Here is a 13,284-nt window from a genome sequence, read left to right as displayed (position 1 = left end):
GCTTCAATATCAGCAAGGAGAATCTGATCAATAAATAAGCAATCAATATGACATAATGATAGACACCATCTAAAATACTGTTACATATGCTATGGATTGAAAAGGAACCACAATACACTACATATGAATAAAAGCACTGCAAGATAATATGCCTTTCATCCAACATGCCTTTAAAGTAGGAAACAAAAGGACGTTCTCATATATCTTACCAACTAATTTAATATATAAATCACAAAAAAATATGATCCAGATGGGCTTCAACGAAGGAAACCAATTAATGTAGACAGCCTTACCATCTGACACATTAGTTGTAATAATAAAAACCAAACAACATGGTCAAACAATAATGCTTTGTATTACATCTGACATTTCTAATTAGTTACTGCATCCTCTTCAAGAAGAAAGACTACCAGCAAGCATTTTGTTTCCCAGAGGAAAAAACATCTAAACTTCATGTGGATACAGAGCGAAGTCCATGGATGAAGCTGATCTATCTGCATTCCTTTGGGATATGCTTTGCAACTAATAGGTTTTGCATAGTCCACATCTGGTTTCACAACTGGGTTCAGAAAACGTTTGCTTTCAATTGCATGCTGCTCTAACTGCTCCAGACCAGGAATGCCAATACTTGTGCACTTAAATGCCTTACCTGTGTCCATGGGCTCAGAACAATCAGATTGATTTGGCCTTTGCTTTCTGTAGGATGGCATTTTGTTTTTTCCTTTCTACAGCTTTCCTAGAAATGCCACTTCTCAAACGAAGTACAGTATTTCTGGCACAGACCTCCCAGCGTCAGGCAATTAGGGTTGCATCAGACAGTTGCAGCCTGAACTATAATTAGCATTACAAATTAAAAGTTCCACTGTGCATACATGTATAGTGACTGCTTGAGAGGTCTAATCCCAACTGTAAGGACTACTTCTGTATATATCAGCAAGAAGAACATTGTTCCATCAAGTCAGACCTACTGAACACTTCAAGCACCTTTTAAAACCCACCCATGAATATCCTTTTCAGCAGATGGTTTAATAAAGTACATCAAAATGTGGAATTCTTGGGCAGGAGGTACATAGCATCACAACGAGGAATGCCTTGTTTTAGAAATTGCTCTTCTCTTAAAAAAAGATTAAAGGAAAGGCCGTGGGAATTCTGCTAATGTCATCGTGCCCAGAAAGGTCAGAGTTCAGAGATCCATGTTCTTGCAATGAATGCAACTCACTGAAAATTACATTTTTGTTATTAGAATTAAACCCATCTGATATAGCAAATTGTTCTGCACAACATTCATAAAAAACAATAGTGACCTAAATTCAGAAAGACAGGCTCCTCTTTTTTTTCTTTTAAATTTTAAAGCAGAATGAATTAGTATTCCAACCAATTGAAAGGGAAATAAAGAATATTTAGAAAAAGTGAAATTATTCCTTAAGAATTTGCTTTTTTTCCCAAAGCAAAACAACCTTCTTCAAGTCAGCACCAAATAGCCTTGGCATCATAAGAAAGGGCCTGTGAAGTGGAAATACTATTTCTGACGCACATAAGCAGCAGCCCAAGGTCCTTTACTACCTCCACTCCCTCAGATTTCCAAACAGAGTTGACTGGCTCTGTAGACTTCCTGAATGCTCCTCCTGCCACCCAAAAATAGCTGTTACAAATACCAGTATTGTCAACCAAGAGAGATAGGGTGGTGCAAGATCATTTGGGCTTTGCTCCATGCCTTCAGGGGCGACCTGACATGGGAAATCACAGCTCCATCAAGCCAGACGCTGTCGAAACAGCTCGTAAAAAAATACCTGCCTCACAGACCATCCAATCTCAAGGAGTCAGATAGAAGTGGGAAAGAAAAAAACACTCCTAGACAGCCATTCCTGCCCACACGTGAGCTTTCTGCACAAGCACAGCACCTAGACCTGCTCACAACCATGTGCTGCGCCACTACATGAACTGCTCTGCAGATGCTCATCTGATCTCTGGTTGGCAAAGGTAACTCCAGGCAATATCAGCTTTATTTCACGATGCAAAACCTTGAGTATAAAGCGAAAATCACCAGCAAACTCTACTGATATCGCAAGCAAATCACACCATAGACAGAATGACCCAGGGCTAGCTGGCACCATCCAAGACCTCCCCCTCCCCCCCCCCCCCCCCAAACTGGGGACGATGGTGGCCGTGATGCCAAGGCTGTCCCCACCATCCAAGGGACACCTTTGCACTGAGCTGCAGACAGCTGGGCTGTCCTCTTACCCCAACCATGGCCATGCTCGTGGGGCGAGGAGCCTCAGTCGAGCCCTCGCTCCTGCCACGGTGCTGCCCTCGGCACTGAATGCTCATGGTGCTGGGACAGGAGCTGTTCCTACAGATCTATCCCGATGTGCTGGCAGTACAAAACAAGCAACTGTAACTAAATGCAGGCAGAGAGAGAGGGCTGTACGTGTGCAAGGAAGCAATACCAACAAAAGACAGCAGTCTTGACACAACGGCTCCCAAACCGCGGCCAGTTACTTGTTTGCAAGCACCATGGGAAAGAAAAGATTTGGAGGACGATGAGGTCACTTTGCAGATATTTGCAAGGAGATCCTCCCACACATGAAAAGCTTATGGGAGAAACCAGAAAAGTGGCTGTTTGAAACTTAACCCATGGGACATAAAAGCTGGCAAGGCGAGCAAAACAAAGCTCAAAGCTGACATTGCAAAAGCACATAAGAGATGATAGATAGAGTGCTGCAAGGGCCGGAAGGGCCTTGAAAGTGATATGTTCACTGAAGGAAACATTGCCCTATTCACAGTCATCTCAAACTACTGCAATACATTCTGCTTTTTTTTTCCCTCCTTTTTTTCTTTTTTCTTTTTCTTTTTTTTTTTTTTTTGTGTAAATAAGCACATGTCTTTCCACTCACCTCAACAGGGAACCTCTTGCCATTGATGCTGTGCTCAGAGCCAGCCGATCCGTTGCTTTGACCCCAGTGAAACTCCACTTTCTCTGCCTTGAATCTGCCTGGCAGCCCGGCGCCACTCACAAAATAATCGTCCTTCAGAAGGATGGCAACTGTACACACAAGACAAGGAGAAAGACAGTCTTAGCACAGTTTTTCTGAAGCATTTACAGTTGTTGCTCATTATACTAGAACAGTTTTTTCCAATGCAAGTAAAAGGCAAAGGGATCATTTTCCTCTTTACAGGGGTTGGTTAAAAAAAAAAAAAGGCTGGCTAATTAGGAAAGTGATTATGAAGCTTCACAGACTACAGAACATTGCAAAAACCTCCAAATTTCTCAAGGACTTTTTGACCTCTTCATTGGACTTTGATTAAAATTTAAATGGTAAACTATCAAAAGACTGTTTAATGTGGTTCCAGGGACTAATGGCTGACCATGCATCTCGGCCTTGCAAATCACTGAAGGTCTGCAGATCACAAACCAGGAAAAGAACAGATTCTCTGTTTGCTGGACTCCCTCTATTTTAGTGGGGAACTCCAGCTCTGCTGCTGGACACTGTGGGTACTTTCCTTCACCTTCCCGCCCCTCCTTTCTGGAAAATGGAGAGAGTGAAAGTGCCTTTTTTTGAGACCCACTCACGAAAAGCCCTTCATAAGAACTGGGTTTTATTATAGTAACATCGATGCTATTTGGTTCATTAAAGGTCAGAAGGATCTTCATTCTAACTTATTTTCATTTCCAAATGCCTTTGTATTTTGCATGACAATATAAGCTCTAGGTCCTAACAGAGGGCAAAGTGGTCTGGTCCGGTGGTGGTGATCTGGAAGATGTTATATGGTACAGGAGAGGTCTGTGGCCAAACCAAGAACTGAATCCAGCTTTCCAAAATTCCTATGTGCTACTCTCACTACAAAATCACCTACCTTTCTAACGTCTCCCACTTTTAATATGCACAAATCCTAGGAACGGGCTGCTTACAAAACCCTTCGTTCTTGTCCCTTACAAAAAGGTTGCTTAAAAAACAGAACTAGAATTAGAATTTTCTTCTAAAAGCCATTGCAGACCACCACTTACTGTGCCCAGAATCCTGCGACTAAAGATTTTTTTAATGGCATAACCCACAAGGATTCTTCTGTGTTCTCAATCCAACTGCCTCATCACAACAGGAACATCACATTTTATTATGTAAAAGGGAGGATTTTATTCACTGCTGAAAAAACAAAAAGGCTAGTTGTGAAATAAAAGTTATTCCTCCACTGGTGGATCACTGGTCTTGCTGCAGGCTAGACTTTCTGCCACACCAGGGCTGCTCTCGCCATGAGTACAGACAGTTGTTTGAGGAAGCCTCACCTCAGGTGCAATTGTGCAATTCAGAAACATCTAAGCACCAAACTGTCTATGTTTAAAATGTCTACGTGTCAAACCACATTAGACGCTGAGGTACTTCTAAATTGCACCAGTGATATCACAGGGCTCTTTCCTTCAATGGTCTCTGGTGCTTTTAACACTCCCTTTGCTTCAGAGCATTAGCGTAGGAAGAACGGTGGTGAAGGGCTAGCTGTAGGATACTGTCCCTATGAGCCAAAGGATTACTCGCAGCCACTGTCTCCTTACACCGAATCTGTGAAACCTGACTGACTAAAAGCACCACGGCTCTCTGCTTCCCTTAAAAACTTCTCAATGAGCTCAACAGTATTTTAAATACTGAAAACCTCACTCAAATGGTAATAAATTCCATACATAAAATTGTAAGGAATGAGGAATACAGGAAAGGAGATTCATGTGCATCTGTTGAAAATCTCTGTGGGGATTCAGTTGCATCTAATAAATATTTGATAGTTCCTAAATCATTTATGGCTCTGTCAGGGGTCATTTTACTTGTTTTAGATGAATAATTAAGAGGATAATTAGGAGGATGTACAACTGAAATGTTCATCTAATTGTTCTTTTTACAGTATTTCTTACACTGCTGAGCTGTACAACACTTGTTCCCATCACCTTCCTGTCTTAGCAGCATCCCCTTATCACCAGGAATTTGGGGGCTTCCTTCTCCTCCGTGGGATTTCTAGCATCTCCCCGAATCGGAAGAACTGAACTTCCCATCACTGGGCTTCGGGAGCCACTGCTTTTATCTAGTCATTTCTGTAGAGAATGCAGCAAGGAATCAGCCCAGAAACAAAATTTACGCATAGCTATAACTAAGTGACCTGAAAAAAGTGGCGACGGCTGCGTAATGCTGGCAAGGGTGCTGCTCCCATGGGCGCACTGTCCCCCAGGGCAGGTCGGGCTCCAGCAACCTCAGGCCCAGCTGACACCAGCTGATGCTTAATTAAGGGGTGGCACACGGGCAAAAACAGCTAATGCAAACGCAGCTATGAAACGTGCTTATGGTCTCCAAGTGATCTTTACCACTTCTGCAGCGGGGAACCCGAACCCACATCAGTGCCTGTGTAATAGGGCACAAGAGCATTTCTAGTCAAGACAGAGGCTTGAGGAAGCAGTTTTCATTTTCTGGATGAAGCTCTGTCTCCTGCACGTTTTCTACCCTTTACCCGAGATGGGCAGGGGAAGGTGAGAAGAGTACAACAAATCTAAAGAGCAATAACCTCTTTACCTTTTAACATTTCAGAGCACAAAAATAACTAATCTTTCTTTTCCAAAAAAAGAAAAAAAAAAAGAATTCTAGTCCAATAGCAATAACAATAATCCAAGGAAGACATTTCCTGCCAGTTAATGAGCATCTAGGTGAAGGGTCTTTGACTTTCCCTCGGACCCTCGTCTCTTCTATCCAGTCATTAATAGCTAAGAAATGCCCTCTACGTCCATCACCATTGCTTAAACAGATATTTAGTTTACTGTCTCTGCCAGTCGGTGATATGAAGGCCTCACTCAGCCATCTGCTCCAGGACTCTGCTGCCAAAATATATTGCGATTTGCAGCAGAACCTGCCTCTGACTCCCACCCACCACCCAAAACTTTCATTTGCTTCATTTGCTGCCCTGCCACCTACCACTTGAAAAACTAATCCCAGGTACGTTGCTTCCAAAGATCTGAAAACCAAGAAAAGGTGTGGGACTCGATAAAATAAGGGAGGAGTTGAGAGCTCAGCAGAAGAAAACAGAGATGACAGCAAGGCAAAGAGAGTCTTCATGTCACCAGTAAAAGGCCGTAAGTTACCAAAGAAAAGTGACAGTTACTGTTGCTCTGAGAAGCAATAACTTGTCAGCAAAAATCCATACCCCAATGGGTGAGGAAATCAAAGACAGCAGTAGTGTTAAAATCACCCAGCAGAGGAAACTCAAGATACGGCTTTCATTACCAACTGCAGGAATACTAGAAAAATTGCCAGCACGATTCAGTTCAACAGCGTTTCCTATTATTCGTGCAGCAATATGTTATACATGCAGTATATCATTAGCATCTTTCCAAGAAGAAGATTAACATTGCTTTTTCTTGGTATTTCTAATTACACTTACTGCTGGTTACTACAAACACCTCTCTGTCACCAAAAGGACAGGGTCTATAACACGAATGGATTAATGAAGCACCAAATTTCCATAGCGTTCAGCCTTCGGAGATCCTCCTTTTGCTACAAAGGGCAACAAACTCAGGATTTCAAAGCAAACACAGGCATTTCTTCTTGAAGCAGAAAAACCCTCAGCAATGCATTAGAAGCCCAAACTCTGTTTAGTGGTGGTTTTCGCGAACTAGATTTGCTCTGCGGTGAAGCAAAGCAGGATCACAGCCTGTCGCTCCGTCTCATCTTAAGAGGCAAAAGCTCTCGACTCTTGCTACGTTCTCGAAACGCTGGAATTGGATCTAAAGCGCCTGCCTGCCTCCACGCTGTGGCTCGGGTCCAAAAACCCCCCGGAAGCAGTGGGTGTATCCGAGGTCACCCTACGTGCACAGCTACGTTGCAGACTCCCGGTGCAGGTACATGCCCTGGGTTTTGCTAGCAGACCTCTGACTAGAGGCATGTTACATAAAGCCCTGCAGAGATTCATGTGGAATGTTAATAAAGACAAAAATATAGTTCCAATAAATAAAATTGAATTAATTAGCGGTTTAATCCAATTCCCTAAAAATATTTGACCTTGTCAAATGAAGAGGGTGGCCTTATAATTTCTGCTTTTTACATTTTTAGATTTAAAGAGTAATCAAATGCATGCAGCTTTGCATATAAATCAACCTTGACCTTTTGGTGAACTGTTTTGGTAAAAATAAGCAGTACCCTCCGACTGTGCTTTTCTCTAAAAGCCAGAACAGACAGAGCAGAAGAGGATTCAGTTCAGAGAAGAACACAGCACTATAATCATATCAGAAACACATTAATAAGCCCCTACTTCTTTGAGCAGTTATTGTCCTTTCTTCTCTAAAACCTTCTGACTCCTAGAGTTCCCTTTTCCCTGAGCCTTGCATCTCAGCATTCTTTCGCATTAGCTGTTACAGCCTCCCAAAACTGGTAATTCAAGGTTACACCTTACAACTCTTGCACAGCCTTTTATTCTGAGGAACAACTGGCTACCAACAGAATTATTTCATGCTGAGAAGGAGCCTAAGAAAAACCTTTAAAATTAATCTGCAGAACCAGCTTTGCAAAGCGTGCAAAGGCAGAGATAGGTGGCTGTTACTGAGAAATTATGTAAAAAGCAGGAGAAAAAAAAAAAGCAAAACCCAAACAACAAAACAATAAAAAAGGAGGAGGAGGGTAAAACATGGCTTGAATTTTTAATCAACTGCAGGCAAGCTGTGTAGCCAAACAGAAAAGAACATACCTGTTTTCCCTGTGTTTTTCATCCAAGTCTTGTTAGAAGATTCATTGTCAAACCCATCAAGCTGCAGTTCTTGATACTCGTCTCCAACACGTGCCTGGTGGTCTACAATGTCGATCGGAGACTGCTGAGACCCTCCGCACTTCTCACTGGAAGTGACCCAGTGCTCGGGACCATAGGTACCTGTCAAAAAATACCAACCCCATTAATATTCCTGTAGCTCAGTAGTCCTGGATCACTCTAAGTAAGAGGATCAAGCATTTAAGCTCTCCAGGTAACTCCACTGCTGCTCTACTTCCGATATTTGAAAGAGGTTAAGACTTGTAAACTTAAGAAGACATCGACATCCATTAGCTTTATGCAGTACTCAAACTTTGCCTCTAGCAGTAACGAACAATGGCCTTTTTTTAATTGCTGTTCTGTAAAACTATCTGCAATTCCCCATTTCCCCTCATCCGTATGTTATGAATTAGCACGGCGTTACAGGAGCTTTCCTGAAGCTTCAGCCACAATACATTAGTATATAGTTTACCTTTTTACATGAGATAAATAGTGTACCAACAACCCATTAATTTGTGTTTGTGTAATACTCTGCCTAGATAATATAATCTTAATTAATGATTTCATGTCTGTTGGAGGTTTTGAAGCTAGAAAAGATGAGAAGAAGGAGTTTAAGCCAAATGAGATATTGGCAAATTTGAACACAGCAACTTTGAAGGGGGGGGAAAAAACCCCAAAACAACAACAACAACAAAAGAAATGCTAGAAGGAAGAAGTAAAGACGGCGATGACCTGTCAGGAAAATAACTGTAGCTTTTTTCTGCTATTCTTCTCTCATTTTCTGTTTTCCTGATTAACAAAGTCTGGTTTCACCTATGCAGATTACTCCTCCTAAACAAGTCAAGTCAAATATTAGCAGTAAATGCGAAGCTCCACAGATATCTGCACCTGGGCACGTCAGAGCCATCCATATCACATGACAGTAGCCAAAAGCAAGCAGACACAGAGCCAAACTGGCACTTCTCCTCCCCTCCACACCCCTCTTTTTTTTTTTTTTTTTTTAAAAAAAAGGCAATATAAGCATTGGTAATTTGCCAGCCGCCATGCAAGGACAGCAAAAGAAGAGGGTGCCACAGCTCCAAAGAGGAAATAGGAGACCTTGGAAAGAGATGGAGAGGCTGGACGGCTCCTCGCCCTCCCCGGTGACGCTCGGCGAGGTAGGAGCTGTCTTGCATCGGCCAAGGTGCAACTCCTGGTGGCAGAGCTGAGAGAGGCGATACTGCAGACCCCAGCTGCCAGAGGTCATCTGCCCCGGCCCGAGCTCGGCCTGCCCTTCCACAAGACTCTCCAGCACAAACAGTCCATAAGAATAACAAGTAAAAATTAAAAGTTTAAGATAAAGGCCTTGTCCTCCACACACCAGCTCTAGATGTCATGTGACACCAGAGACCTCAGCAATATTACTGGATTTACAGCACAAAATGTAGGCTTTCGAGTGAAATTCCCATTTTCCTTATGACCTCCCTTTCTAACTCTTAAACTGTATTAACAGAGACTAAGAGATTACCTTCCTAGCAGCACAAACAGTGGTTTAAGCTCCTGAAAGAGCAGTGCAGAGTTCTTACAAAGCACCTTCCGCTCACAATTCCTGAAGTGCTTTACAGAAGGGATCAGCACCGTTATTCTCATGTAAAGACAGGGCAAGCAATGGGCTGAGAACGGGTGCAACTCACCCAAGCTCACCCAGGACGACCGAGTCGCAGCCCAGAGCTGAACTCTGGTCTCCTAAGCCCTACTCTGGAGCACCAACCATCAGACAACATCTGATGTCATACCTGCACATCACACCTCCAAAAGACGCAGGCAGCGTGTCCGTTCAATAGGCATAAAAGTAGCGCATGATGTGCTAAGATGCATTTATTACCCTTGCAGCTGACAAACATACGTAAATTCAACTAGTGTCATCCAAACCCAGCAGGTGAAGGCCAGCCACTGTGGTCCCTGGATTTTTATGACTCCAGTTGCAAAATGCACTGCTCCTATCTTCCTACGGGCCCACGTAGGACGCTTAATCAACAGTAAGATTTTGTGCACTATACTCATGGCACGCAAATGCTATATGTTAACCAAAACAACAAGACAGTGTTTTATTTTCAACTACAATTAGGCAAAACTGCAATATCCTTTAAAAATCATTTACCTCATCTACCCAGCTAAAAAAATCAGTTTCCTTTATCTCATGATTCAACCTGTACAGCTAGCAAAAGCCACTTCCAGTTAATTTCCCAGTGTACCACCACTGAGGAGAACCGAATTATTAAAAGCACTGCTTGGGGAAAACTGAATGTGTTCCACTCGTACATAGATTTTTCTTGAATCAGGATGTTCTTAGTAATTGTTTTGCAGTGAATTAGATGGCAATTCAGATTTACTTTCCATATAACATTGCATTTACTCTACGAAATTTGGGAATTTGCTCCAAAATGTTTAGTACTGCACATAATCATCAAAGCTGCCAACTCCCGTTTTTTGGCTTCGTTATAAACATGGGGTGAGTTTTTCAAAAGTGCTCTGCTCACAGAGGCTATCACAGCGGTTTCAGCTGTGCATTAAAAAGGAGCTGTGCACTCAAATTTTCCAAATACCTTGGTGACCCTTTAGTCAATAGGAATTTTTTTTTTTTTAACTGATTTATTTTAACAGAGACTATTAGGTTATTTTCATGCACCTTGTCACAAAGACTTTTTTTTTTTTTTAATTGCAGCCAGCTCTTGACCAATTTGCAGTGAAAACTGTTTTGTCAAAACAAATAAAATAAGCCACAAGGGTAAACAAACAAACAGAACACCCAATTGAATTAAGACCTCAAGTGACTTAGGTACCTTGGACTGACTCTCACTGAAATTTAGTTATTCACTGCACGGACCCCTAAAGGCATTTATAACTTCATATCATTTTTAAAAGAATTATCTAATTTTTTTTTTTAATTTTAAGTTATCTGGTTTAGTTTAATAGTGATGTAGCTCTTTCTATAAATGCAGTACCTTCATTTGATTCTAAATCTATGACTTACCAAAAAAAAGCACAGCAGCATCTTCTATCTTCATGCAATAGTATTAGTTTTCTATGCATAAAATGTTTCTTTAATAATTCAGCACCAGTATGGAAAAAAATCTTATGCAATGAAACTCTCTTAGTAATTCAAACCCCCAACTTAGTGCCGGTGCTGTGATTCCAAGTCCTGACATCCCAAATTATACTCATAAGGCTAAGCTCTGATTTAGAGGTTCAAGACCTGCTAGTTAAAATCAGCAAAGGATTTTATAAACGAGTAGGTTTCCCATTAATTTCTTTCAGAACTTTTTGATATGCAAATTATTACATGCAATATGACCTACACCATTATGGCAGCAATTCTAGACCGTAATGGAGGCCACGACCTCAACATCTTCATTCCCAGCAGTGCAGGACTGGGGCCATCCTAGCTTTAGCAATTAGTTTGAAAAGGGGGAGGGAGAGACAAAAAAAAATTTATTTTTGAATTTAAGAGCCAGGTAAATAAATTATATCTCATCATACCCATAAAAAATGACCTCCAAGGCCTATGAAATGTAATTGAGAACAGTGCAGCGGGATTCATTTATTCACTGGTAGCCATCAGAAGGTTTAAGCCTAACTGCCTGCTTTTTTCCATGTACATTCAAGTGCAGTTTTAATTGAAACTGATCTTCCACTACAGATTCCAAATTAATTCTTCTTCTAAGTGTCTCATGCTCCAGACATTCTTGCCTTGCAAAAAACCCTATATCATTAGAGGAGGAAATAGAACGCTTTTTCTAAGCTTGCAGGTATTGATTACCTATTCCTTCCATCAAAGCACAATTGCCATTCCGCACTGTATAAATCTCTTCAGCGTTAGACACTTTATAAAGTACCAAGAATTATATCATTAATCATTTGCAGTTGCACCTGTCTTGCTATATTGAATTCTTTGTTTTTTAGAACTTTAAATAAATGTTTTTAAATAAAAACATGACACTAAATAAAGACTCTGTTTCGCTTAAACCTAGTGAAAAATCCCTTTGTTCTCTGTGTGACATTTACCCATCTGAAACAGAGTAAGTTGGAGGTGTTTGTATTTCATTTCACCAGCAGTAAACATCATGGCTTTAAACAAATAAAATTTGGGATGAATTTGAACTGGCCTTTTAAGAGTTGACAAATAATTTGGTTGTCAAACCCCAAACAAGTGAAGAACCTTCACTTGTGCTAATAAATAAAACATGTTTCCACTGAAGCAGTGGAAATGCACGTAAACAGAGTGTCAGGCAACCCCATCCTCAAGGCCAGGATTTGGTGGACGAGCGGGAGAGAAAGAGGCCGGGCCGCCAACCCTCGGCATCCTCCCGCATTAACACTAGGACCCCCCTATCCAAGGTGTTCTCCGAGGTCGCCTGGGAGCAAGCCGGGAGCTGATCTGGGGCTACGAACTGGTCTCTGGCGATGTGACCTTGTTTCTACTGAAGTCGCAGCAAAACGGCCGCTGGCTTCCAAGGCGTGAAAGCAGAGCTTGGAGGAGTAACCTCATCGAGATCTTTCGCTCAACTGCTCAACGTTTTAAGCAGCACCTAATGGCAGAGATACTATCATCTGTCCTCATCAGAAATTACTTGACACTTCCTAGAAGGATTCTACAACCTTTTCTTATGCAAAATCTTTGTTAATTACTGCAGTATCTTTAAGAGTTTAAGACACAAGCTGCTCTTTAAATAGAATCCAAGACCGCTCTTTCCTTCTTGCTACTGTACAACCTAAACAATGAGCAGGCTTCATTAACGAAAAACCATTAAAATAATGTATTTCACCAAAATCTAATTACAGCTTGTATAAAAAAAGTCCACTATTTTTTAATCAAATATATTTATTTCTCTTTCACAAATCACTCGTTTAAAATCTCTCGTATTAAAACTTTTGGAATTTCCTTGATTTCAAATAATTTTCCAATTAACGGGTCATTTGCTCTGGTACAAATTGTCTATTACACACATATGCGCTTAAACAACATCTAGATACAGTTTGACAGACTAACCGTTCACAAGTAATGTAATGTTGACCACTAGTTTACCAGTTGGGAAAGAGAGAGAAATATCATCGCTTGTTTTTCTTAAATTCTCACAAAAAAATGACTTAAAAACCCAAGCCTGGCGCGCAGAGAGAACTAGTTTAGGTTGGGGGATTCTTTTGCATTTGTTGTTGTTTTTTTAAACACACTGATCTCAGACAAATCTAACTGTGTTTGGTTCCTCTTCACTTTCATTTTTGAACGAAAATGGTAGTAACGGTTGCAAAGCAACCTAAGCCCCTCACTCCTGTGATTAAAACAAATTAACTTGGTCACTTTGTGGAGACATCCCATCCCATCACCTTCACACCTAAGATGACTCACCCGTGATCATGTGCAAGGCAGATATTCACAGAACCATAAGAAAAATGGCAATGCAGAAGGGTTTATATCCCTCACCCCTTTCTAACTCTACTTTGGCCTCACTGCCCCCCCCACAGAGAGCTCTTGCTGCTCAC

At 41.4% G+C, this 13,284-nt stretch overlaps 1 protein-coding gene across 2 annotated transcripts in view; it reads right to left on the bottom strand.

Annotated features, from left to right (window-relative positions):
• PTPRG (protein tyrosine phosphatase receptor type G) overlaps positions 1-13,284 on the bottom strand; it is a 411,417-nt gene that overhangs the window by 182,321 nt on the left and 215,812 nt on the right. For both annotated transcript variants that reach the window (XM_068907053.1, XM_068907052.1), the window contains exons 4-5: positions 7,708-7,887; positions 2,895-3,043 (exon numbers count right to left, since the gene is read on the bottom strand). In XM_068907053.1, coding sequence (XP_068763154.1) covers positions 2,895-3,043; positions 7,708-7,887 — 329 coding nt within the window. The remainder of the gene's footprint in view (positions 1-2,894; positions 3,044-7,707; positions 7,888-13,284) is intronic.

The sequence above is a fragment of the Struthio camelus genome, chromosome 14, assembly GCF_040807025.1.
Source record: "Struthio camelus isolate bStrCam1 chromosome 14, bStrCam1.hap1, whole genome shotgun sequence".
NCBI lineage: Eukaryota > Metazoa > Chordata > Aves > Struthioniformes > Struthionidae > Struthio > Struthio camelus.
The sequence above is the reverse complement of the archived record's forward strand: the minus strand, read 5'-3'. Positions and strand labels throughout refer to the sequence as shown.